General features: G+C 38.3%; 4 protein-coding genes across 7 annotated transcripts; all 4 read left to right on the top strand.

Annotated features, from left to right (window-relative positions):
* Window positions 1,340–3,624, top strand: LOC109710743 (transcription factor MYB98-like). The gene is made up of 3 exons (XM_020233481.1): window positions 1,340–1,614; window positions 1,735–1,861; window positions 2,746–3,624. The coding sequence occupies exons 1-3, from the start codon at window positions 1,379–1,381 to the stop codon at window positions 3,622–3,624; spliced, it is 1,242 nt and encodes a 413-aa protein (XP_020089070.1). The 5' UTR covers window positions 1,340–1,378.
* Window positions 11,874–17,534, top strand: LOC109710989. Of its 4 annotated transcripts, none has more exons than XM_020233842.1 (10): window positions 11,887–11,954; window positions 12,032–12,140; window positions 12,975–13,344; window positions 13,907–13,940; window positions 14,096–14,311; window positions 14,947–15,036; window positions 15,681–15,746; window positions 15,843–15,934; window positions 16,035–16,082; window positions 16,982–17,534. In XM_020233842.1, exons 3-10 carry the CDS (start codon window positions 13,004–13,006, stop codon window positions 17,097–17,099), a joined length of 1,005 nt encoding a protein of 334 aa, XP_020089431.1. In that variant the 5' UTR covers window positions 11,887–11,954; window positions 12,032–12,140; window positions 12,975–13,003; the 3' UTR covers window positions 17,100–17,534. The 4 variants fall into 4 exon arrangements, with proteins under 4 accessions (XP_020089433.1, XP_020089431.1, XP_020089432.1 ...); XM_020233843.1 differs by having other exon boundaries at window positions 11,918–11,954; window positions 12,081–12,140; XM_020233844.1 differs by lacking the exon at window positions 12,032–12,140 and having other exon boundaries at window positions 11,874–11,954.
* LOC109710244 lies at window positions 18,315–22,615 on the top strand. Its single transcript, XM_020232752.1, has 5 exons — window positions 18,315–18,596; window positions 19,303–19,407; window positions 19,987–20,242; window positions 21,373–21,450; window positions 22,031–22,615. Exons 1-5 carry the CDS (start codon window positions 18,543–18,545, stop codon window positions 22,174–22,176), a joined length of 639 nt encoding a protein of 212 aa, XP_020088341.1. The 5' UTR covers window positions 18,315–18,542; the 3' UTR covers window positions 22,177–22,615.
* On the top strand, window positions 22,532–25,459 carry LOC109710243. The gene is made up of 5 exons (XM_020232751.1): window positions 22,532–22,641; window positions 22,749–23,846; window positions 23,931–24,281; window positions 24,592–24,648; window positions 25,070–25,459. Exons 2-5 carry the CDS (start codon window positions 23,345–23,347, stop codon window positions 25,117–25,119), a joined length of 960 nt encoding a protein of 319 aa, XP_020088340.1. The 5' UTR covers window positions 22,532–22,641; window positions 22,749–23,344; the 3' UTR covers window positions 25,120–25,459.

Genomic DNA, 25,713 nt, shown 5'->3' with positions numbered 1-25,713 from the left:
ATTGCTTTAATAGCAGTTTTAAGAGAATAATAATAATCCTTGAGAGGAGTTAAGAGGGTGTTGAAGTTGGCCTTTAGTAATGCTAATTACTATAGCAAATGAGATTTTATTATGCAATTTATGCTTGAGGGGAGGATGACCACAATGTCCTCTTCAAAAGCAACAAAACATGTATATGCTTTCTTTCCCTCCGCTCACTCGGCTAGTTTCTAAATAACAGATGCAGTGAAAGAAGTCCCTTGTAAACTGGTGTTGTCGATATACAGTACAAAACAAAGAAATTAGAGAATTCAAATTAATAACTTAAGGGAGGTTATGTATATTGTTAACTATTGATCTACATTCTCATAAAAAAAAAAAATGTGCGGCCGCCAACATGCATTTGCCAAAAAACTAATCAAGGACGTGCAAGCTACATCCGATAAAGCATCGAGCATTTCTTGCTTAGGCAACCCTAATTAGGTTCTAATAGAAGGGGCCGTGAAAAACTAAATGAATCAACATCAATATCTATTCTTGCTAAAACTGGGCCGTGTCGGCGCAGGCCTGCTGCTCGGTATGTGCAGATTAGTATGCATTCGGGCAGACACGCTTCAGTTTCAGTTTCAGGTGAGCTTTTGAATGTCTGCCACGTCTAGAGTCTAGACGCGAAAACATGCCGTCGTCGGGGCCAAGGCCCTTACTAACCAGAAGAAAAATTAAAAGAAAAACAGTTATTAGATTATGCAAGAGGACACTACTGTTTGGAATTCATCCACCACGCCAGCCGTGGACGGGCCAAGCTAATCACTGCACCCTGCTCTCTTTAACAGTCGCATGCATGCAGTTACTAAGCCCTCTTTAAAAACCGTTGGAGCTAGTAACTCTTCATCAACAGTTTCCTTTTTTGCTTATTCTTTTCCTGAAGGCTTAATTAACGGGGAATTATTCATGACACTGCCTGGGTTAATGCATGCTCTCATCTTTCTCTCCGCCTATCTCTGTGGAACCACTGCAGAGATAGATTAAGCTCAAATTCCTCCTCCATTTTGCACCTACGTACATTTGCCATCCCTCTGTCGCTTCCATGGATTTTGGTTGCTTCAAGGCCAACATGGAAGACGAGCTGCCATTGCATCTGGACGGTTGTAATTTTGGAAGGAGTGGGATCCACCCGGACTTCCCGGACCCCTTCGATGCCATTGCATCCGCCAGATATCCATTCGCGGCGGCGGCGGCGGCCGTCGGCGACTGTTTCTCCAACAAGATACTGCCGCCACCGGTGGCGATCGACATGGCCGAGGGCACCGATGCAAAATCCAATATTGTCGAGAGCTTCCCCAATACTAATATCATGGACAGACTCCCCCACTACACGCAGGGAGCAATACGAGATCACATGGAGAGTCCTCATCACCATCATATTAGCCACCAGCCTCTGCCGGCCGTCTGCAGCGCCGAGCCTCTAGCGGCCTTCACGCCTCCTGACGAGCTCTCCTGTGTCACGGGGAGCAGCAGACCGCTTTTGAGGGGATTCGAGATGAATAAGAAGAGCGCGGCGGGGAAAAAGACTAGTGGTAAGCACCACAAGAAGCCGAACGTGGTTAAAGGGCAGTGGACGCTTGAGGAAGACAGGTAATTGCTAATCTCTCGAATTCAATCTTCTCGGAGGCATATCCTTTCATCCTAGCCCAAAAAACAAAAAAAAAAAGAGGAGTTAGTAATTAATGAATTGGCATGGCTATTTGCTTTCAGGCGGTTGATAAAATTAGTGGAGCAGCACGGACTGCGGAAATGGTCTCATATTGCTCAGATGTTGCCGGCAAGAATTGGAAAACAATGTAGAGAAAGGTGGCATAATCATCTGAGGCCCAACATCAAGGTACAACCTGATGAATATCCCTTTTTCTATATATATCCATTAATTATTTTCGTCCTACATCCACCTTAATTTGTTGGTATATATATGTTTATTTTCTTTTACGAACGAGCGAGTCTTTTACTATGAAGATTAATCTTTGCCCAGATAATAGATCAATTCTTCAGGCGTAATAATTTTCTTTTGTTATTTCATATATGTGCAAATTGCGCTAGCTCCACTTTATCGCATGTTTTTTCTTGCGGTATCTGCTTATGTTATCCTCATAAAATTTGCCCGCCCTCGAATCCGCAAGCAAGGTTGATCAGCAAATTACACCTTAGAGGTCGTGTTCGGGCTACTACAGAGCAGGCAGTAAACGACTAAAGTTGCTCAATGTTGGACATCTGCTTTATTGCAGCCAGCCTGCACTGACAGATCCCGCACGCAAGAATCTGATTTTTGAAAATGACTGCGCAAATGATACGGATCACACTGGTTTGCTGGGCTAATTGGAGGTAAATGGAAAGGAAAAGAACCGGGAAAAGCTTTTCTGCAGCACAAACAGAACGATCTTTGCTGAGTTTCCACTAAACCCGGCTCGATCAACAAGCAAGCAGGCAATTTAAGCAGCGAGACAATTATATGAAAAGAAAAATAAGAAAAAAAATTCAAATTCTTAAAAAACCAACTAGTGAGTTAATCAACTCAATTCAAATTAAGTAAATAAATTATCTAGTGAATCCCAATGTAAAACTAAAAATAGGCAAAAGGCTTACTATTATCATCACATTTTTAGGGAATTAATTTGTTAATTACTCAGTTATGTGCAGCAGAGGTGGCTGTATGCATTTGAGGATTTGACGCATGATTCAAAAACTATTGCTCCAATTGATTTGATGATGCAGAAAGATACGTGGAGCGAGGAGGAGGACAGGATCCTGATTGAAGCCCATATGGAAGTAGGGAACAAGTGGGCGGAGATCGCCAAGCGGCTCCCCGGACGGACGGAGAACTCCATTAAGAATCACTGGAACGCCACCAAGCGGCGGCAGTTCGCCCGTCGGCGCAGCCGTAGCACCAAGAACCCAAAATCAGGAACCCTCCTGCAGGACTACATCAAGAGCCTGGGCCTCAAACCTCCCCTGCCCAGGCCAGCTGGTACCGGTACTACGACTGCAACGCCGCCGTCAGCGCTGTCGCCATCGACAGCCAATTACAACAAGAACAAGAAGATACCGGAGCGTGCTTTCGACGAGCTGATTGTGCCGCCACCACAAAGGAGCCTTGCGATGAGCATGATGCCTGCGGAGGCGGAGGCGGATGTAAAGGGACCCGCACACAGCAGATATGCAGGGCGCGCCGAAGATCAGGACCGCTTGGTTCCGACCTGCGAAGTCGACTTTGCCGACGTGTCGGACCTCCTCTTCGACGAAAAGGAGCTGCTCTGTGATCAGAAGTGCGCGGACATGGAGATGAGGTACGTGTTGGATCATCTCGACTGCAACAAGGTTCTGGACATGGAGATGGAGATGGAGATGGAGATGGAGATGGAGATGGGCATGGACATGGACATGGACATGGCCGAGATGGAGATGGCTTGGAGCGGCGATCACGACGGTGGTGACATGGCTGCTCCTCCAGTTCACGATGTGCTGATGACGACGATGATGATGGGCGCCGCCGCCGGCGAGGATCAGAAAGAGGCAGTGGCGGTGAAGAAGGAGATGGACCTGGTGGAGATGATCTCTCACAGCTGCCGCAGCGCCAACCCGGTCATCAATTGATTAACAACAAATAATTAGCATATATTAGAGTCTATACCTACAGATATAGCAGCTTCCGATCACGATCAGAATACATATATATACACCACACGGCAGCGATATAGTATGACCGTAGTGCACGATCCGACCACATGCACCCGCTCCCCGATTAACTTCTACACGTAAGTAATTAATCTCTCTATCCGCTTGAACAGTCTACTATTAAGGGGCCAATCAATTGATGATTCTGCCATACATGCCACCTGAATAAGTCTACACGTAAGTAGCAGGAGAAATGGGTAATTAAGTTGGTGCTAGATACGTACAGTGCAAGATACGTGCAATAGCATTAATTTCAGAGGATTGATCACACGCCCGGCTTTTTTCTATTTTGTTTTCTTTTTCTATTTCTGATTCAGACCTTTTTATAAATTAAGTTGGTTTATGCTGTACTGAGTCACAATTCTGACCGAATAAGTATGTAGCCATAACTTACAAAAGAGATTAAAAGGGCTATCGATCTGTCAAATTATAAAGAATAATAATAATACTATCAATTATATATATATGTCAGAAACAAGAAAGAGATCAAAAGAACACTTGTGAGAGAATGTGTTTTGTCTTTTCCCTTTTTTTTTTTGAAAACTTGTGAGGGAATGTGTTTTGCCTTTTCCCCTTTTTTTGCAGAGAAAGATAACATGCTACTCGCTTCGTTTATTTCATTTAGAAATAAATTTAACTAGAAATGTGAATCAACAAAGATTTAAACTTGGGTCTCGGGTACCAACCACCAAACCCTTTTGCCACTTGCGTCAGTGACGGTCAGTAAAAAAAAAGCGATTGTTAAACAATTGTTCAATCATGATGAAATCTCTGACGCTTAATCGCACAATTATCTATTCATCATTAGAACAATAATTAAGGGAGCACATGTCTACAGTTTCATGCATGACAGTCCCTGCTCAGCAGACAACTGGCACGTATCTCGTAGCATATTCATGGCGAGATCAATCAATCTGGGGAGGCCGTTCCTGAGTACGGTGCTGCAGATTCAAACATGTAGGATTAGCATTCTCTACTCTAGGTAGGACAAAAATTGGTTGCAGTAAATAGTTACCAAAAGTTGCAAGTAACAATTAAGTTAGCAACGTACGTAATGTGCTCCGCAATGTTAGAAATTTTCTTTAAAATGAGCAATATGGAAAGTCGAAGTATTGTCTAAGCAATGCTATGTCGAAATGAAGTTAGATTCTATTATTGAAAATGAAAATTAATGTGCCTTTTTCTGGGGGTAAATGTTCGCAGGCATTCTATTATAATAGTGCTTAATTAAGACAAGAAATAATTCCGAGCAATAAATTTGGGCACATGTACAAGATTAAAGGGAAACAAAAGGAAATAACCTCGAAATCTAGTGAGGGATGTTGAAAATTGTCCGAAAACTAAATAGAGAAAGAGGAAGATATGTGTTGTGGTCTCAAAGCTAAGCATGTAGTTAATATATAAATCAACTACCAAGTGTCCCTAATGCAAGTGGTAAAGAGCTTGGTACTTGATATTCAAAGTTCTAAGTTCGAATCTTAATTGATTTATATTTTCAGCTAAGTTTATTTTTATAAAAAAATAAATGAAGCGTGTACGTAGAAATTCGAAATAACTCCCAACCTCAATCCACCGTCCGAACCACCATCATGCACCTCGAGCAACCCAATTAATCCAAAGATTAATCATGTGCCCGACCTAGCATATGATGAGAAAAACGAGCTTGAGTTGGAAAAAGAGAAGGGAAATGAGAAAAGCTAGCTAGGTTACGAACCAAAATTAAGTTGAAACAAACTGTGCAAATCAAAAGGAAGGAGAAGATTCTGATTAGTTTAATTTTGCCCAAAATTCCAACCAATAAGCTGGAAATAATACTGGCTAGCTAGGCTTACAGTTTTGAAGGAGGAAAGAAGCGAAATTGCTCAAGGATTACAGGGAATCATTAAGAAAGACAACAAGAACACCATCTTGCAAAGATTGCTATAATGTTATTCCTGATCATAGAAAAATTAGACTTAATTAGCTAAAAGACCGTTATTAATTTCACCCATACAATATTGAGTGCTTGTGTTGTTAAATGAAGGTGAAAAATATTAATGATAATTTCACAAACACTTGGTGGGTAATTTCATAACCCACTCTCTACAAGTATCAAATGAAGAGTCAAGCACAAGAACAATAACAAAAACAAAATCATAAAAACACAAGGATTTACATAGTTTGGCTATGCCTACATTCATTAAAGAACAATGCAAAAAAAAAGTTTCCACTATAAGATTGAAGATTACAAAAGAGATTCAAATGGAAAAAATATCACCTTAACTTAATTTAAGGTATAAAAAGAGAGCACCAACAACTCTAGCTCTACTCAAATGGTATAAACCACACCCCATAAGGAATATCTCACCTCCTTCTTGATAGAACTAAGATCAAAACCAAGCTATCGGGTTTTCTCTCTTTTCTCCCACTCTTTTTCTCACTCTCTACTTCTCTCTTTTCTTTTCTCTAATATTCTAATGTCTCACTTTAGTTAAAAGAAGAAGCTATCAATATGGACTTTTGGATCAAAAGAAGTATGATCCAAAGGGTTATAAATAGGGGCCCACATACATAATAAAAAATATAGAATAAGAAGATTTTGACTTCACCAAATTATATAGTCCAAATAGTAAGGTCCAAAGAACAAATAGGATCAATATAATTAGCTCAACAGTTTGGTTGGGAACCAATCGAGTTTAAACAATAACTATCTTTATTATTTCACAAAATACAATAAAGACTTGCAACTCCCATCCTCTGATCGAGATGGAATATCATTTATATTATCTCTCCATAGCAACTCCTTATCTTCGTGATATCATGTGAAACAATCGTTTATCTCAAAAACTTAACCTGCATCACCATTTAGAGCGTTCGAAATTAAAAAGAGCTCCAAAATACTTTGGAAATTGTCACCTCTCTAAAGCATGAAAGTGAGAGTTAACAAATTTAAGTGTGTAATTAATAGCTTTAAGTCTTTTTTGGAATTTAACTTGACCAACCTCAATAATGTATTAGTAGATAGAAAGTAATGAAGTATGTATATGTTAAATATAGTATGAAAAAATTATTGTTCTTCAAAAGATTAAGTTATCAGATAACAATATTTTTAATATTTATATTTAATGGTATGTATATACATACTTCATTTATTTTGAGGCTGCACTGCATGCACCATTGAAATGCCTCTGTAACCGACTGACTGCTCAATGGAAAAAAGGTTCCGAAAGCAAACACTTGAACAACTTCTCTCAAAAACAAACACTCCTCCAACGGAAAACATGCCCAGCATCGTTCACAACACTTTCCAAGCTTGCCGGGCTCTAACGTCTAGCTCGGATCACGTGACCGGAACGCAACGTCTAGTTGGGATCACGTGATCACTTCTTATCAGTAGAGGTTTGTATTTTGTACGTATTCTAATTAAAAACCGCGCGGTTATAGCATATTTGGATATTGGAGAAAAGTTACATCGGTTCTTGTAGATATGGTTTTGATTTTTTCCTTTAATTTACCCCCCGCAAAAATGACCCATACGCACCAATACATGTACAAATTAATTAATGTGCCCAACTAATATATGAAATATATATACTACAATGAAAATTTGAATACATTTGAAACTTCTGAGGATTGAACTGTGACCTTTAATTAAAAAAAATCCGATGATCGAGAAAGAGAAAAACAAGAAGAGAACAGAATATCCCGTGATTTATAATTCTTATCAAATCATTGAGATTGATCAGTTAACTATAAGGTCTAATTAATGTATTTCTCTAGATCAGGGGTTTGATCTCGTTATTCATACACAGGCACAGAGAGCGTGAAGGATGGTGGCTTAACAATCTCTCTTCATAAGGATCGTGTTTCTAACCATTTCACACGACAAAGGCCTGTTCTCCTCCCCATCCAGTGCTAGCGCCTCACGCCTTTCAGAATGTACATAACAGTATCCCCCTCCTATATGTATATATCCAACCCATCACCCTTCTGAACTTTAATTTTCCTCGGTTCGACGATCCATTTATAGTCTCTTTCCCTCTCTCTCGCTCTCTCTCTCTCTCTCTCTCTCAAAGTGATGAAATAATTAAGAAATGCAGCTAGCAGTAAAAGGTACATATGTATACCTCCTCTTTTGCTGATGGATTAATTATTTAAGAAAGAGCAATGCTAGGCATACCATCCAAGAGATATATATTCATGCCATAGTCTTATCATCTTTTTTTATATATATATATAAAATTCAAAAAGTATTGACGCAAGCCTAAAATGGAGAGTCTTTTTTTATAATAGACTTAATAACATTTCTCCTTAAAGAAGGGTTAGCCTAACTAGTATTGCTCTTTGTGGAGAAAAGTTGGACCTTGGAGGATGGAATTATAGAATTACAATTTATTTTGAGTCGTAAACATATATTATTATGCTCTTTGTGTAATTAATTGTTCTGGGCTTTTCATTTTTTGCAAAATGATTTTTATTATGACTAGAAAAGCAGGTTATGCATACAACCTTATACTTATTCTTAGGGCACGATGAATAGTATTATGTGCGTATGCAAGTTGTAATTGTGACGTACTTGTGTGTACACATGATCCCTCTCGGTGCACAGATGTACTTAAACTAGTATTTAATTAATTATATATATATACAGTAATTCTTTATTTCCAAAAAAGTTACAAAACTAGGAATGGGGTTAAGTCCGGAATAGTTCAATTTTACGTTTGGATGAAAATTGAGTTTCTTGCGGAAATAAGGAAAAAATAGCGTTTGAATAGATAAGATAGAATAAGAAGAATAATTGGTAGTTATAACTAGAAAATAATAATTTTGCCCTAATTTTTATATTTGAATTTAAATTTTTATTTTATATTTAAAATTTTAAATTTAAATAAGATAACTTTTAGAATTAAAAAATTAAAAATTAAAATATATATTTTTAAATCTTAAATTAAAATTAAAGTTATAAAATTTAAATCAAATCTAACAAATATAAAATTTCAATAATTAAAATTAACAATTTAAAATTGAAAATTGAAAATTTAAAATTGAAAAATATAAAAATATTTTAAGATTACAAATTATAAATTTTAAAAATTTCAAATATAAAATATTAAATTTAAAATTAAAAAATAACAATTTAAAATTGGACAATTAAAATTTGAAATTTGAAAATTTAAATTTAAAATTAAAAATAAAATTTAAAAATAAAAATTAAAAATTAAAAAATAAAAAATAAAAAATAAAAAAATATTTATTTTAATTTTAAGATTACAAATTATAAATTTTTAAAATTTATAAATTAAAATTAAAATTTTAAATTTATATTTAAATATTAAATTGGGGTGGGATTAACTTGATTCCACCTACCCAAAATTCATGTTTGGGGTTAAAGGGAATAACCCCTTATCCCCTTTTAACCTCCAACCAAACAAAAATTGCAAAATCATTAAGGTTTACTAAATTGGTTGGCATCCTTTGTTTTTGTCATTCATTTTCTTTACAGTTCAATTTGGAAACATATTAGATATTTTCATTCTTTTTCTAAAATTATTTTGCGGGATAATACATTGGTTTTCAAATAAAATTGTGACTTTTTTTTGAGAAAAAAATAGCACGCTACTCGCTTTATTCATTGGAGAGATGAACTAAGATCATGTTGGACCCTCTCCTAGCGGTCTATAAAATCAAACAACTGATGAATTTTTGGGAGCAGACTTTCTTTGCTAATAGGCGTTAGTTAGTTTTTTTTTTTTTTTTTTTTTTTCATTCATGACTAATATATATACCCTCTATATAGAAGATGAGGTGCTACGCAAATAATTACTAGTCAAATAAAGAGTAAAAAATTACTAAATACATGCATGCGTTCCAAAATTCTAGTACATTCTCATTTCATTCTTACCCTTGCCTTTCCTGTGTGCTCAATAAAACTTAGTAAACAAATGAGTGGTAAATTAATTAAGCCAGAAGGCTCAACGCTGGACCCGTGCACCCACAAAATGCATGAGCTCCCACAGAAATGGGCTTGCGACAACGGTACTAGCTCGCTTCCAAAAAGGACACCAACCGGCTTTTCATTTTAACTAGCATCCGAATGCACAGGACAATTTTACCCACACTCAAGTGCTTGTCCTTTTCTGGAGAAAATTAATTAACGTCGTCTAGAAAGAAGTATATATATTTTATTAAAATAAGGGAAAATACTATATCGTAGCTAAAGCGACAGCTATAGTAATCTAGCATAGGAAGAACCACAGCTGTCTGTGTCCCTGCAGCCTGAGTTAGAGTTTCAGGCTTCCAGCTGGTTTCATAACCGACTACTAGTTAGAGGTTGGCAAGAAGCAAATCCAAACCCAAACCCAACCGACAAAGCAAGCGAAGGGTATGCCAGTAATTTACCCAGGAGTTAGGACACCGGTCTACTCGTTGGGCCAGCCCCCTTTTGGCTCGTTCTCCCCATATTCCATCACTCATTCATTTATATTCTATTTTAATCCATACTCTATAATATATTCCACATATTTCTTCTTTTTATTTTTTAAGTTGAGAGAAAATTAATATTATATAGTTATTCGATGCTCGGATTAAATAAAGATATAAAAAAAGGTAAATGACATGGTAGCTGCACTGAATGGACGTGATGCATCAGATGCAGGGACTATTTTCTTATTGTAGCAGCCTCCTTGATTGATGGAGAAAAAGAAAGCTTGGGTGATAGAAGAGAATTATTTTCTGTAATCATTATAACAAATAGACCCGGTAATCTTGATTCAGACCTGCGGTTATTCGCAGGTTATTCATAAATTTACGGGTATGGATACTAATTTTTTCAATCCAAAAATTTACAGATTTGCACCCATTAAGCAGTGGGCATTTTGAATAACCCGCACGTACTCACGGATACCCGTACATATATTTTTTAGTTACAGAATATATTTTCTCAATTAATATATATTTTTTATTTACTTATCCTAAAAAATCTAATTCTAATTTTTCATTGCGTTATGAAATATTTTTGCTTTAAGCTTTAAATATTTTTATTGTATGTTATAATATTTTAAGCAATGAGTTATATTATGCTTTTAAAACTTATATATATATATGTTTTATTATAATATTTTAAGCAATGAGTTATATTATGCTTTTAAAACTTATATATATATATGTTTTATATTTAAAAAATATAACAGCAAAAAATTAAAAATTACAGATAATCCACATACCCACCCGCCTACCCGCGGACGGGTATGAGTAAAGATATTAGCTTTTCAAAAATTTGTAGGTAAATTTTATCCATGCTCAAGTAATCTACGGGTATAATAACCCGTCCGCCGGTTACCCAACTCGTCCGTTTATCCGGTCTAATAACACATAAAACATATTTTCGACTAATGACATTACACTAGTGTTATAAATTTTTTTTTATTGTGGGTTATGTAACTTGCGACAGAGAAACTTTTCCCCCAAGGCAAGGGCCAAAGGTAGATCGAGCATTCCCAATAAATCCATGCATGTACCATGCAATGAAATTAATGACATGGCAAGGACAAGTTTCCAGGCTCAATTTCACGCCTAAGCCTGTACTTGTTAAATCGACGTGATGCTCGACCAATCGGGCTCGGAGTTTGAAATCAAGCCTCTAGGTAGATCAGTAGATTGCAAGATGCTCTCACTTTTCCGTACGTTGTGTAAATTATTATTGTGATTATTATTATCCCAATCAACGAACACAATCTATGGACCAGGATTCTCTTTTTCTCTTCCTCTCTCATCCCTTCGAGACGGGTGACTGGAAAAGGACCCGTGTCTGTCAACCGTGTTTCTTTTTTCTACGTATTGGTGTTTAGCCGCAACAGTCCTCCGAAAATCCACCCAAAAACTCCCCCGTCCCACGACGGGTCGTAATTTAATTTCGCGGGCTATCTCAAGTCGGGTGGGTGTTGGGTAGTTTTCGATGCCTCGTAACTGCTGCGTATGGGATGGTACAAAAAAAGGAAAAGCAACCGCTTGTTCGTCCTCTTTTCCTGGGTAAAAAATATTAGCTGTAAGGGAATACGAGACGAGACTGAAATGGGAATAATAAAGAGTTTTTTTTTCTTTTTTATTTTTTTGGTTTTGTTTTACTGGGATCAATCCAACCTCATTACTTACTTACTTATTAGCTGTGGGAAGGAGAGGAGAGGAGAGGGGAGGGATTGAACTTTTGAAGGGTCGTTAGGACTTAAGACGAAGGGGGTGGTGGCCTACAACCTACGAAAAAACAGAGAAAGGTATACTGCTGAAGAGTCCCCCTCTCTAATTAGATTTATTATTAAGAATTTATTTATTTATTTATTCATTTATTTAGAGAGGAGACTGACTATACATACATGTGTCCCCATGGTTTCCCTCCAAAGGGGTGAAGCAAAGCAGAGCAAAGCAAAGCATCTCATTCAGTTCCCTGCTTTTCCTTGTGTGTAAGCATCCTACCTTTACCTTCCTTGCTCCGCATATATTGCTCTGTTCCTGCTTATCCCCTCGCATTAATTATTTTAAATGGATTGCTTTCGCCCTGATGAAAAATCCCACCCAAAGTTTGGTATCTTTCTCCCCCCTTCCCCCTCGCGAACAAATCCCTTTCGGTTAATGCATGACATGAAGCCCCTGTTTGTTTATTTTTCTCATTTGCGTACGTACGGTTTGGGTGCGTTTTCAGTCCTGTAGGTGTTGTTAATGCACATGCTTCGTCACTCTCTCTCTCCCGCACCCTCTCCCCTCCTGGTGTTAGCCTAGGCTGTGCACTCTGTGATAGATGAAATGGGCTCTAATTATCTTCCCTTTTTGGTCGCCTTCCTCTTCCCCTGTTACATTGCCTTAATTTCCGCCGTCCTTGATAGCAGATTCTTTCTTCTAGAGGCGGCGGCCTAATTGTTGGTTCTGATAATTGTCTCTCTTATCATCTTCCGCGCTTCCCTCGCGGGCGGGCTCTCTTCTCCTCTCGACTTATCCTCTGCTGTGATTTGTATTAGCTGGATTTTTTTTCTTTTCTTTTCTTTTCTTTTCTTTTCTTTTGAGCTCATTTTGGCAAGAGAACCTTCCACTTCTGTTTCTGGATGTTGTCTTCTGATTTTCATAATTCGATCCCTTTATAGTAATAAGGCTACCCGACCAGTGTCATTGGGCACCGTCATTTGACGGACAGCGGGAAGAGTTATTAGGGTGAAGAAAAGAAGCATCGAAACAAAAACAGAATCCAACTGTCGGTTTGCATTAGAGCAGTTAGAAATAATCCACTATGCATTTCTCAACAGGAGCGTCGCAGCAACCTTGGCAGCCAGTGATGACTGTTAACACCGCCTCCGCGCATTACTGGCTGAATTGGAGAGTACTGCTGTGCGCGCTTTGGGTTTTTTCGTCCGTGGTCGTCGGAGCCATTTTGATATGGAGGTATGAGGGCCCCGCCGACGGCTCAGCGAGAGCACAAGAAGAAGGCAGAGCAGAGGACGGCCGGCAGAAGTCTGTCGGAACTCTGTATGACGACGAGTCGTGGAGACCGTGCCTTAAAGACATCCATCCTGCTTGGCTGCTCGCCTTTCGGATGACGTCGTTCTTCGTAATGTTGACGTTGCTCATCGCCAATCTCATCGTGGACGGAGGGAGCATCTTCTACTACTATACTCAGTAAGCTCAATTCCCCCCTATTTTCGTACTTTTTTAACTTGCAAATTACCCGCATATGTCTGTCCGTTACCCACAACTCATTCCATTGCCAATTTATCGCTGTTGTTCCCATTTGCATAAGGCACCGGTCATTGGAAGTATGTGATTTCATTGTGTTTTAGTCCGTGTGCGCATCTCTGCAAACTTAACAATTGGTAAGCTTGAACTCCATTCAAGTGTACATCATTGCTCCTATCTAACAAATATATATATTTTTTCTCACTTCCCTTATAGTGCAATACTGCTATATCTCGGCTCCTGCTGACAAATAACATGTAATTCACGTATGGCTGAACTACATTTCCCTCCCCCCCTCCCCCACCTCTTTGTGCATTCGGAGAACTCAATGTGCATTTTTAGCTGTTTTGCTATTCTTTTTTATTGTCATGTTTGCCCAAGTTCGTAATATTAAACTACCATCAGTGTTCTCTTCAAATCTCTTTTGGGAATACTCATTTTGCATTTGTATGTGCTGTTTAGTTAATCGCTGACTTAATCTACCGTGTTTTTGGTTGTTGGGCAGGTGGACATTTGCTTTGGTAACCATCTACTTTGGGGTATGTTTTTTCTCATTGATGATGTTGGTTGAACATCTAGATGTTACTTAAAGATTCATGATCAGTGACATCCTGATCATAATTTAGTTTTATCTTTTTATTGAGCAATTTTCCCTCATAAAAGATATATCTTTAACTCATTCGGCATTGATCAGCTCGGTTCGCTGCTGTCCATCTATGGGTGCCATCAATATCTCAATAATAAAGTTGACATCGTAAGACCGGATATCGAGCAAGGCACATATGAGGCTCCTAGAAGTTCTGAGGAAAATGCAAACCCGCATGCTGTCAAAGAGTCTACCTCCCATGAAGGTCACTTTGCTCGACAAACCGCTGGATTTTGGGGTTATGTTTTTCAGATCATCTATCAGGTGGTGTACATAATCCAAAATCCTATTTTTCTACAGCGAATAGCTGCTATTCATGGAATAGGGAGTACTGAATATTAAGAATTTAAAATTATCTCGTTGTGTTACGTCTAGGCATGTATAATGTTTGCGTAATTGTGATTTTTATGAATGATCATTAGAGGATCCCGCCTAGTAATTTCCAGCATCAAAGTTTGATTATAGTCCTATCTTTCATGATGTAAGAGTTAACTGAGCACCTTCTATAATGAAACTGAATCTAGTGCCTGCATTAATTAGCAATAGGCAAGTGGAGCTCATATTCTCCAGTTTAACTCTTTAATGTTGGAAGTTCTGGTTCGTTGATAATATACAGCATATATCCAGCTCCGATATTTGAAACAACTGTTCAGAATACTAGTATCTTACTTTGAAAATTACCACTTGCAGTAAGCGTAAGAGTAGTCATGAAAAATAACATGCTTCCGAAATATCACTAGTTATCAGCTATAGATGCATCTACCTTGCCAAAGAGTCGGGAAATTTCTCATGCATATCAGCATTTTTTTGGTATTCTTTTGGGTCAGCGCTTCAAAGTTAGAGAAAACTTTCATAGTTGAATAGTTCAGTCATTTAACTCACTTCTTTTTTATAAACAGACAAATGCAGGTGCTGTGATGCTGACTGACTGCGTATTTTGGTTCATTATTTTCCCTTTCCTTGCCATCAAAGATTATGATCTCAACTTTGTGAGTATGCAAATATTATTATTTTTTTCAAGCAGTCTTTTTGGATATATATTAAAGATTTTTTTTAAAACAATCTACTGAAAATTCATCTTCGGAGGATTGGTCTCTGTTACTGTATAATGGAGTACTATTAATCCACTATTAACCATTCTAGCCAGTAGTACCATCAGTTTGTAATCCATAAACAGTGTATGACAATAAGATGGATGAACTAAATATGTTACTAATCTACTTTTCTTTCCAAGCTATTACCCTATGTTATCAGTTTTATATGCAAGGTAATGATCAAATTATCCCAGGAAGCAACTGATGTTCTTATAGGAAAAGCTTTGTCGAATTCAGTGCTGAAAAATAATCTGAACTTGTTCGGTTGTTCCTATCAGCATAATGATTGTTCTCATGGTGCAGCTAATTCAACTGTATTTATATACAGTGTTGACTAGTTAGATGTAATACAATGATGTGTTGGACAGCATCCTTTATCTGCCCTGATGATTGAATATTTTGAGAGCATATTTAAAAAAAAAAAAAATAGTTACTGTATTTGTTTCGTCTCCATTCTAGTTAGTTTCTACGATATGTATATTTCTCTAAACTTGTAATGTCACCATCCGAAACATGTATGAATTTGCCAAATTTTGCAGCTACTTATTGGGATGCATTCAGTTAATGCCGTTTTCCTCCTCGGTGATACTGCACTGAATAGTTTGGTGAGTATATTTGGCGGCTCTTTGGTCAATCAAGTAATTTATTTTGAATCTTGAGGTTTTCTTCATTAAGTATTTTGTTTTGTGTGGTTTTGCCAGCGCTTCCCCTGGTTCCGGATTGGCTACTTCCTGTTATGGACAGCTACTTACGTTATTTTTCAGTGGATAATCCACGCTATTATCCCGCTATGGTAGTATCTCTGATGATAATGAGCACTTTTGTAGGCTCCCCTTACACCAAGTTCTTTATGTTTGCTCATTCTGTTTCTCTTTTCTTTGTTCTCTCTACAGGTGGCCTTACCCATTTCTTGACTTATCCTCTTCTCGGGCTCCTGCATGGTAAGTACTTTCTCCTAGTCAAGAAGCTATTGTGATTCTAGATTTTCAGTTTATGAGGGGCTGATTATCTTTCTGTTCAGCAAGTTAACTTCAGCTTTAGTCTGACTTTGAGAATGTGAAATGATTATTCTTTTAAAGAAAAAAAAAATGTGAGGAGATATCCATTCAAAAAAGGTGAGGAGGAGATTACTCAAAATGAAAACGAGATACGTTTACGCGAACTAGAAACATATATATATATATATATGTAGTCCCTCTTCATACTCATACCTTTTTTATGTTTCATGGATCCTTAATTTCTTGCCAGCTTTCACCCTTTTCCATACGGCAAACACATAAAATTTTGTTTCCTTTTCGCATTTAGTACTTCAATCTTCTTTTAATACGTGTTTAATTTTGATTTGCTAGAGTTTCTTGCTGTGAAAGCTATGTTTCTACATCATCCTGGTTTTCAAAATATGCAACTAAGCTCTTATAAGATTTGATTTCCTTGCCAACATATAGATATGGTTTAACTGCTACATTTGTGCGACAGAGTGCATGACTAAGGTGAATTGTTAGAGATAAAAGTCAAAACAACTCCATTTTTTGTTTATCCTTGGTTTAAAAAGTGACATAGATCTATACTTCTTAGGCATAATAAAACCATAATCTGTTTACTCAAAAAGCAAAGGTATAGTAGCAAAAGAGACGTAGATGCAAAATTTGATCACTTGTTCTCTTTATAGTTTCTCCCTGGTAATCAGAATAAGAATAATTTGTCTCTCTAGTTCCCCAGTCCTTTTTAAGTTTTAGCAAAGGAAAGATCCTCGTAATTACTACCCTTTTGCTTCATCAGGAAACAGATTCTGAATGATGATGTTCCTTTTGCTTCCGTTTTGCTGTGAATGATTTCTCAGCTATCTCATGGTGGCGTTGATGCATATTCCCTGCTATGCAATATTCCCTCTGATTATAAGATTGAAGCATTTTCTATTGGCAAGGTGGTTTCCTCAGTCCTACCAACCTGTGAAGTGACCCAAGAGAAAGAAGTGCCATTTTCTCTATGGCTCCCAAGTTGTACAAAGTCAGGGGGGGGAAACCATTGATGCTATTCTTAAAACTGCATTCAGATTTGATGACAACTTGCAGGCATCGAAGCAAGCAGCAGGTGCCAGCATTTCTGTCCTGAAACAAACTGTTGAGCTCAAGACCGCATTTATAGAATTTCTTTTTCCCCCCCTTCCCTTTAAATCCACAGATAAGTCATATATCAATACATTCAAAGGCGATTTATATACAACATTAAAACGTATTGTACATCTTCCATCTTTCTTTGCCTTTGATGGCACGATGCTTCAAACACTGGGTATTCTTTTCACTGGAGTTTTGTAAAGAACAATGTTGTATAATACAGCTTACTTGTGCACTTACTTCAAACACTCACTGCTTTCTTCGTGAGTTCCCATTTCATTTTCCATGTAACAAATGCCTGCTAGAAAGATATACTCTTTGTAGCAGAGGCAGGTATCAGAAATTTTGTATAGGATATGAAACGCAAGTACTTATTTTGATGCTATTGGTTTACTGGTAACCAGTTGCACTGCATAATTTGCTTTGGGGATGCTCCTACACCTGCAACAATCTTTTGCAAGATTTTTGTCATAGTCGAAAGTTCGGTATTCGGCTAAAATTCGGTAAGGGCAGTAAATTTGGAGTTTGGAAAAAATTTGGCAGTAGTTCAGTTAATAAAATAGAAATATATAGAATTAAGAATATAAAAAAGTAGACAATTTCTATGTACTTTTCCTTTCCTTTTGGGCTCAAATTTATGGTTGAAATATTCAATAACATAATTAGATAAATTCTTCAGTAACGATTAATTAGCTGATAAATTCCTTAATTATTTGTATAATTTTCTAATCAACACTATATAATAACGAATTATACGGAGAACTCTTTGGACAACCAAAGGTAAGTGGAACTATTCGCGATTTTTTATTTTTACAAAAAAAAAAGAAAAGAAAAGAAAAAAATCGGAAAATTTTGTTTCTACATATTTTTACAAACAACTATTGGGGCCGGCCCAAACTTGGGTCGGGCTTAGCTTAGCCGGAATCAGGCCCTAACTAATTTTTTCCCATAAAAGAGGCCCAAACCATCATCCACAACCCGATTCTAATCATTCTAGGGTGGTCAGCCCATTAGCCTGATGGGCCGGTCCAACCCATTTACATCGGTTCTCCAGAGTTTGCAAGCGGGTATTCGAAGCGGGATCAGGGAAAGGATCTCGGCTCATCCAGCCGCAGGGGCAGAATCTCTCGATCATCTGGGAGAATAATAATATTATTATTATAAAATTAGGGTTCTTCATCATCGGAATTAAAATTAGGGTTCTGGTGATTGACTAAACAAAGACTCGGAGTAGTTTTATAGGGCTTAGGTTCTTCTTCTTCTTCGCTTTTGCTTGTTTCTGGGATCATGGTGGCCGCGTCTTCAGAAAATCCAGCAGAAGAGGTGGCGGCGATCTCAACGGTTGGTGCAACTCCTTTTTCCACTGTTTATCCAATTTGTTTCTGTTCAAGTACTTTTAAGGTGAATTTGAAGCTATCGCGTAAGCTTTTGGAGACGGATTTAGGGCTCTTGTTGATCGTTTGCTTTTGAGTCCGTACTGTAGATTATGTGGCATTCAGTGGGCGGTTTGCTCCTGCCTTATTTTTGGTGTTCTTCTCTTCATCTGTTGTTACTGTTGTTGAATTTGCAAAAGTAATCTGAGGAGTAGCTTGCAGCAGTCCCAATGAGGATTACGGAAGCACATAATGTGACCTTGAGGCCCAGAAGCAGGAGCTCCAATCCAATTCGGAGCTTCTGATTCTGCCGCAGAGAGGAGCTTCTCGCAATAGCACTTCTCGGACGACACCTCATCAAATAGCGCCAAACACCGCCCTACAATTTGAGTTTATTTCCTAGTATTACTGACCGCGGAGTCTAAACATTTCAGTATTACCTTTCGCAAGCTATGGTTCGATGGGTTCTCCATTTGTTCATTACAAGCAATAAAAGATTGAATTCTTTGCTTGCCCGTCTTGTTTTGTTTGGGGGGAAAAAAAAAAAAAGCTTTCTGAGCCAACACATATTTTGAACCCGCAGTCAAGATGCATTTGAAATGTGTCGTTCTTGAGGTTACAATGCTAAAGGTTTTTCTGTACCATTACTCTTTTTTCTTTTTTTGTTGCTTCAGGAGAGGCAACGGCCTATTGGAACAGTAAATTGGGGCACGGCAACACTTGTCGGCGTATTTGCTGGCTTGTTATATGGAGGAAGCAAGGAGGCTGCTGCATCAGTTGTAAGCTCTAAACTTTTGAAGTTTTATTATCTGTAGAACTTCGGTAGACAGTAGTGTCGGAAGGGTTATGAAAGCACATTTTCAAGCTTTAATACTTGGTTATATGGCACAATAAATCTGATAATAGTTCGCTAATAGCTTCATTTCTAAACTTGTCATCAGAAAACTCTGTCTCAATAAGATTATATTTTCTGAACTGAATATGAAATATACTTTGACCTTTCTTGTTCTTTTTTTTTAAAAATCTATTAACAATTGGTTTCAATGTGCGCTTAGTTTTTCTAAATTTTAAGCTCTCAAAGAGGAAAGCAACCTCTCATTTTCCACGCACTCGATCTCCCTTCAGGGTTTTCTCACTGGTTGTTAGGTGTTATCTCATTTTGGCCAGTCTAACTTTTAGATGTAAACAGGAGAGACCAAAACTGTAGTTTTTCAGGAGGGACCGATAAAGTTATCTAATCCTTTCATTAGAAAACTTGTTCTTTAGGATGAAAAGCCTTTACTGTGCATAGCTTAATATGTTTTTGTTGGCAGAGCAAGGATGCAGAAGTACTTAGCTTAATATGTTTTTATTGGCAGAGCAAAGATGCAGAAGTGATGCTGAAAATGGGGAGCACACCGGACAAGCGTGAGCAGTACAGATTAATGAGAGATGCCATGGAGAAAAGGTTTATCAGAGTGACTCGCGGTTCACTTGTTGGCGGCATTCGCCTTGGCATGTTCACTGCCACATTCTATGGCATACAAAACCTTCTTGCCGACAAGAGGGGCGTGCACGATGTTTTCAATATTGCTGGGGCTGGCTCTGCTACTGCAGCAATGTTCGGTCTTATATGTGAGACACTCAACCTATTATGTCTGTACTCATTTTCATATACCTTCTCTGATTGCTATTTCTGATTACTGTGATTTTCCTGGCATACTATGTTAATTACTAAATCAAAAGGTTGCTTCAAAGGAAGTAGAAATAACAATTCCATTAATGCCATATTAATCTTATGATGGAAAATATGTGGTAAATATTTATGTTGATACTCTAAACTCTAGACCATTTGAAGAAAAAATCATCATTCCCAAATTAACTATATGAGTTACTCAAACCGAAACAAGAGTCAAAAGACGCCAGTAATAAATTTCGGGGGGCTTTATTTTAAAATAGTTTATAGTTGAGGGGTTTTCCAAGCATACTTTAAGATATTTATCTCTTGTTGCCTGTAGTACCACTAGTTGGGACCTTCTTAACAGGCAAGGTGGTGCTGTCATTGAACAAATATAGTAAACTTCTCAACGCGTAAAGACTTCAATTGTTTACATTTTCTTTTAAACTACAATTACTGCTGCAATGCTAAGATGTGTAAATATAAAAAGTTTTATCTGGTCTATTTGAAGTAAGTCTGTAGTTTAGCTTTGTCCTTTAGTTTATTTAGGTCATTTAAAACTGTATCCAAGTTGGATGTAAGTTTAACTTTTATTCTTGCTCTTAACTAAATTTGTTTGGAAGGGAATTGGCTATGTTACTCCTGCTTTACTTGTCCCTGCCTTACTTGGATCTGTTTCACATTTTAAACATATGGAATAGACACCTCTGAGCTGTGAAGATCAAATGACAATGTAGAGGATTACTTTCAGAGAAGAAACAAGTTATGAATTTGCTATTTTTACCAGCCAGTAATGAGAATTCTCTCTTATTTAAGTATCCCTAGTATTTGTGAAAACCATATTTGATAAGGACTGTGTTGACTCAGTAGTACTTGTTTGCATAAGCGCTATCTTGTAAGTTTGATTTGTTGGCTGAATCATCTGCTTTAATTTCAATTTCTGTTCTTTTTCCATTTATTTCCTAGCCTCGCGGTCATTACATTTTGTTGTGATACTAAACAAGAGATTTACGATCCAGTATGATAGCCTTTGGGTATTTTGTCTGTGTGAAAACGCTGAACTGATTTTTGCTCATTTGATTCTTAGTGCCAGGATCGATGATGTGGCGTGCTAGGAATGTGCTCCTTGGTTCAGTTCTCGGAGCTGGAATTTGCTTTCCACTTGGTAATGTTTATCTTGCAGACTAGTACTATTCATCTTGCTTGCCTCTATTCAGTCACCATGTTTGCCTTGTATACCATTTACATCAAAGACCAGGAAAAGTCGATAGATCTTAGTATGTCTTGTTAAAGATGATCTACACTTTGCTCTACTTGGCAAACTGAAAATCTTTGAAATAATCAGTCTTAACATGGCATTCTATGACCCTGAGAATAAATTGTCTATCACCAAAGCTTCCTTATTACTTCCTTATCATCACTCTATTTATTTGTTGAATCACTTTGCTAGGACCCAATATTGTCAACTGAGAACATTGTATGAAACTGATTATTATTTAATTCTCGCTATGTAATTAAGAGTCGGACTGGTCTGGGTGGTAAATGTTGCATGAGATCTGTTTACCCTTTGAGCAATCATAACCATTACTTGTCTTGAATGATTTATTCTTTCTGTAGTAGTCTTCAAGATGCGGAGTACTAAATATAGCATGCTAGTTGCCTTTTGTTACTCGGACTAAATTTGGTCAAGTTGCTGTAACTGTATAAATTCTGTTTCTGGCTAATTCTTAGGAGTTCTTGTACAGGTTGGTTACAACTGAAGCTGATGGAAAAGGCAAACGCGGAGATTGCAAGTTCTAATTCGTCATCTGATTTAAGTGAGGGGGGAGAAGTGAGTCAAAGCCGAGTCGGTGCTGCAATAGAGAGGCTAGAGGGAAGCTTAAAGAAGTAATTCTCAGTCTTCATGATGGAGTTTCTCATTCCATCTGTTGGTTCTTGAAAAAGGACGCAGCACAAATGAGAGTTTGGTGGATAGGAAATGGACTTCAATACAGAACTTGTGCAGCTAGCATTTTTCCTTTGGCACTGTCACAAGTGACAACATCCACTTTATCCATCATCACCTAGATTTATTTGCAATGATCATTACTTTGTCTTTGTTAATGTGGTTTGCATTCCAAAAGATTATTCTATGCCATTTTCTGGGGCTGATTCAATGATGTAACTGAAATAAGTGATGTCTTTTTTTTTTTTTAGTTGCTCAGTTGAAATCTTTTCTTATTATGTACAGGTCCTAATTTATATCCGTTGTACTGTATTTTGGGATTGGACTGAGTTACTTTGTTGCTACAACATTTTTTCTTTGGAATAATGCTGCTACTATCTATTTACGATCTTGCTGTCTTAATTCAGTGAGGTATTGAGTACAGTGTGAGGCTTATTTAAGTTCACTTTATTTTTATTTGGTCTTGTGTTATGCTTAATTGTCTAGGCCTGATGTAACATTTCCTTTCCCCTCTACAGAATTAGCTGCCCATGACTGGGAAAATGTAGTTATCAAGCATGTGATATGATATCAACTATCAAGCAGCAAATCCAGCAGTGATAGTGGAGGCTTGCACTGGAGAAAATGTAAAGGAGATCGAGCGCGAGGGATTGGTATGGGCTTAATTTAGACAGTTGCTAGTGGAACATGACACTCATTTTAAATTAGGTAAAACAGAATTTACAGTTCAACTCCAATTTTGTTGCTTTCTTTACAGTTGGCTAAGATGCTCTCTGTAAAGAATAGCTAATTGCTGCTATTTCTGCATTCATTGCAATAAATTAGCCCAAGGAGAAATTAAAGCAAACCAGACCAACCTCGTACTTGATAACTGTGTAACAGAGACACATATGTCAGAGAGAGAAAGAGCGCCCAAGAAAAAGAAAAGGAACACAAATCAGTGGAGGAAAAAGAGAAAAGCAAGGGTCCATATTAACTCATCACACCAAGCAAAGAATATATGCCTCTGTCTCTCTCTCTGTGTACAACCCCCACCCCCCCATCCCAAGCCCCTTACTAAAATCTGCTTTCTTCTTAATTAAGTTTCCATTTGATTCTCTGTATTGCCAGCACCATGATCCACCACCTCATTACCTTGTTCATGTTTCCCCGTCTCTTCACTGCCACTGTTGTTGTTGCTGTTGCTGTTGTTGTTATTGTTTCCGCGCCATGTGCGGTGTCAGTAGCCAATGTCCCGATCAGCACGTGCCGGTCCTACTGCGGCAACATTACGGTGGACTACCCCTTCGCCCTCCGCCCAGGTTGCGGCCATGCAGGCTTCCGCGACCTCCTCTTCTGCATCAACAGCGTGCTGATGCTCCATGTGCCATCTGGCTCCTACCGGGTCCTCGACATCGACTATGCCTACCGCGGCCTCACCATCCACGACCCCGCCATGTCTGACTGTTACTCCCTGTCCCTCTCTCACGGTGCCAATGGCTTTGTCGTCGAGCCATGGCGCGCGCCATACCTCGAGCCTGACCGTGATAACGTCTTCATGCTGCTCCACTGCCATGCTGACTCCCCGCTCTTCCAGGGCTTCCCAAACAAGCACTTGCCCTGCCGCAACGTGTCCGGTATTTGTTGCATACGAATTTATTTGTATTCTCTACTCGTTTAAGCTTCTAGAGAGAGGGAAAAAAGAAACAGTTATTCCACAGGTATGAGCTGTGAGGACTACTACCGCTGCCCTGCATGGGACGGGATGTTGGCGGGTGAGGGAACAGCACCAGAATGTTGTGCGGTGGAGTTTGGGGCGATCCGGGCGATTAACCTGACTCATCTTCAGTGCGAAGGGTACAGCAGCGCGTACAGTCTAGCTCCTCTACGGGCGCTGGGACCAGGAGCATGGGCGTATGGCATAAGACTATCCTACTCGCTGCCCACCGACAATCAGGGCTTCTGCGGAGCGTGCCGGGCCACCGGCGGGGTCTGTGGCCACAATGAAGGCAGCGGCGCGGATCTCTGCCTCTGCGGCAACTGGAACTCTACTTCCAATTGCGACTCTGCAGGTGAACATTTAGGCAGTACTACTAATTGATATTGACAGCTGTTAATCAAATGAGTCCTGCTTTGTCCACTATCATAAACTTGCAATTAACCATGATAGCCTTCTGAATCAACCAATAACCCAGTGAGCTATCGCGTTTACATACAAGTAAACTGGTGTGCACAGAGTATTTTCTTAATTAAACAAAGCCAACACTTAATCTACTAAATGAAACTAGGTGTCTTAACTTATTGCAACATTTTCTTTGTGTGAAGGTTTCTGAATAGGCATCGTAAAAATATGATTTACCAATTTGTTTTGTATGGATGCAGTTGGCTCGTTTGCTCCAGTCATCAAACCAAAACTACTCTCGACAAGTCTGCCATGGGGTAAAGTCAAAACTCCTTCATTCTTCTATTCAACTGATAATGCTAGATTAACAATAGTCATTAAGATATTAAAGCATTAACATCTCAAGTATACCAACAGGTGACTCATTTTCCGATGTATGACATCTTTTTCTTATTGGCCATACAATCTTGTAATATCCTTGCATATATATGCAAACATAGTTCATTGAGACAACTGCAGCAGCCCCTTAATGTTTCTAGTTTTATAAACACTTTTTCGGCCGCACAATTTTGTGATGCTTCTATTGATGAATGCTTGTTTCGTAGCGCAATTGCATTCACATTTGTTTTAGGGTAAAACCAAGAAAGAATACAGGATCCGGAAATCCGTAGTCTTCTTCATATTTTGGCCGATTAAGCTCGCCCATTTTGTAACAGAACAACTGTTTGCCTAATGCAGGGCTGCTGTTTTCTTGGTGGTATGGATATCAGCTTTTTGGAGGGCTATAATTCTCTCTTTCGCGACTTAACGTTATTTTTTTTAAAAAAAAAAGATTATTGAAGCATGCTCATTACATTCAGAAGATAAATATGAACAAGTTATTCTACGGATGCAGAAAGAAAGTGTTGGTTATCTTCCTGCTTTTGTTTTACGCCCAGGATTAAAGGGCTAAGTAATGGAAAGGAAACACGCCGGAGGAAATGATCTTAAATGTGTCTATCACAGAATGTAGCGGGGATTATCTTATCAAATCTTTATTATAAAGCTCTCCGTTCAGCAAGTTATCTGTTCTGTATAGTGCAGATTCCACTTTCCAGATGCTTGTTTGAATTGGACTGTACCTTTCAATTTAGTTGTGCAGAAAAGTTTCCTCTCAAACTATATCTAACAAGACAATATCAGGGTGATGGAGATGGCAAGCTACAAATTTAATTACTTTGTGGTATATTTGATACTCGTGCTGTTATTAATGATGTCAGAAACCTGTAACGAAAGGAAGAACAAGGACTACGTACGGACGGGGGGTTGGGCTCTGTCCTATTAGCACATACGGTTATTAGTTGTCAGGCCCACACCACATGTCTTGCCTTCACTAAAACTCT

Source organism: Ananas comosus, linkage group 5, assembly GCF_001540865.1.
Source record: "Ananas comosus cultivar F153 linkage group 5, ASM154086v1, whole genome shotgun sequence".
In the NCBI taxonomy this organism is placed as follows: domain Eukaryota; kingdom Viridiplantae; phylum Streptophyta; class Magnoliopsida; order Poales; family Bromeliaceae; genus Ananas; species Ananas comosus.
The sequence above is the reverse complement of the archived record's forward strand: the minus strand, read 5'-3'. Positions and strand labels throughout refer to the sequence as shown.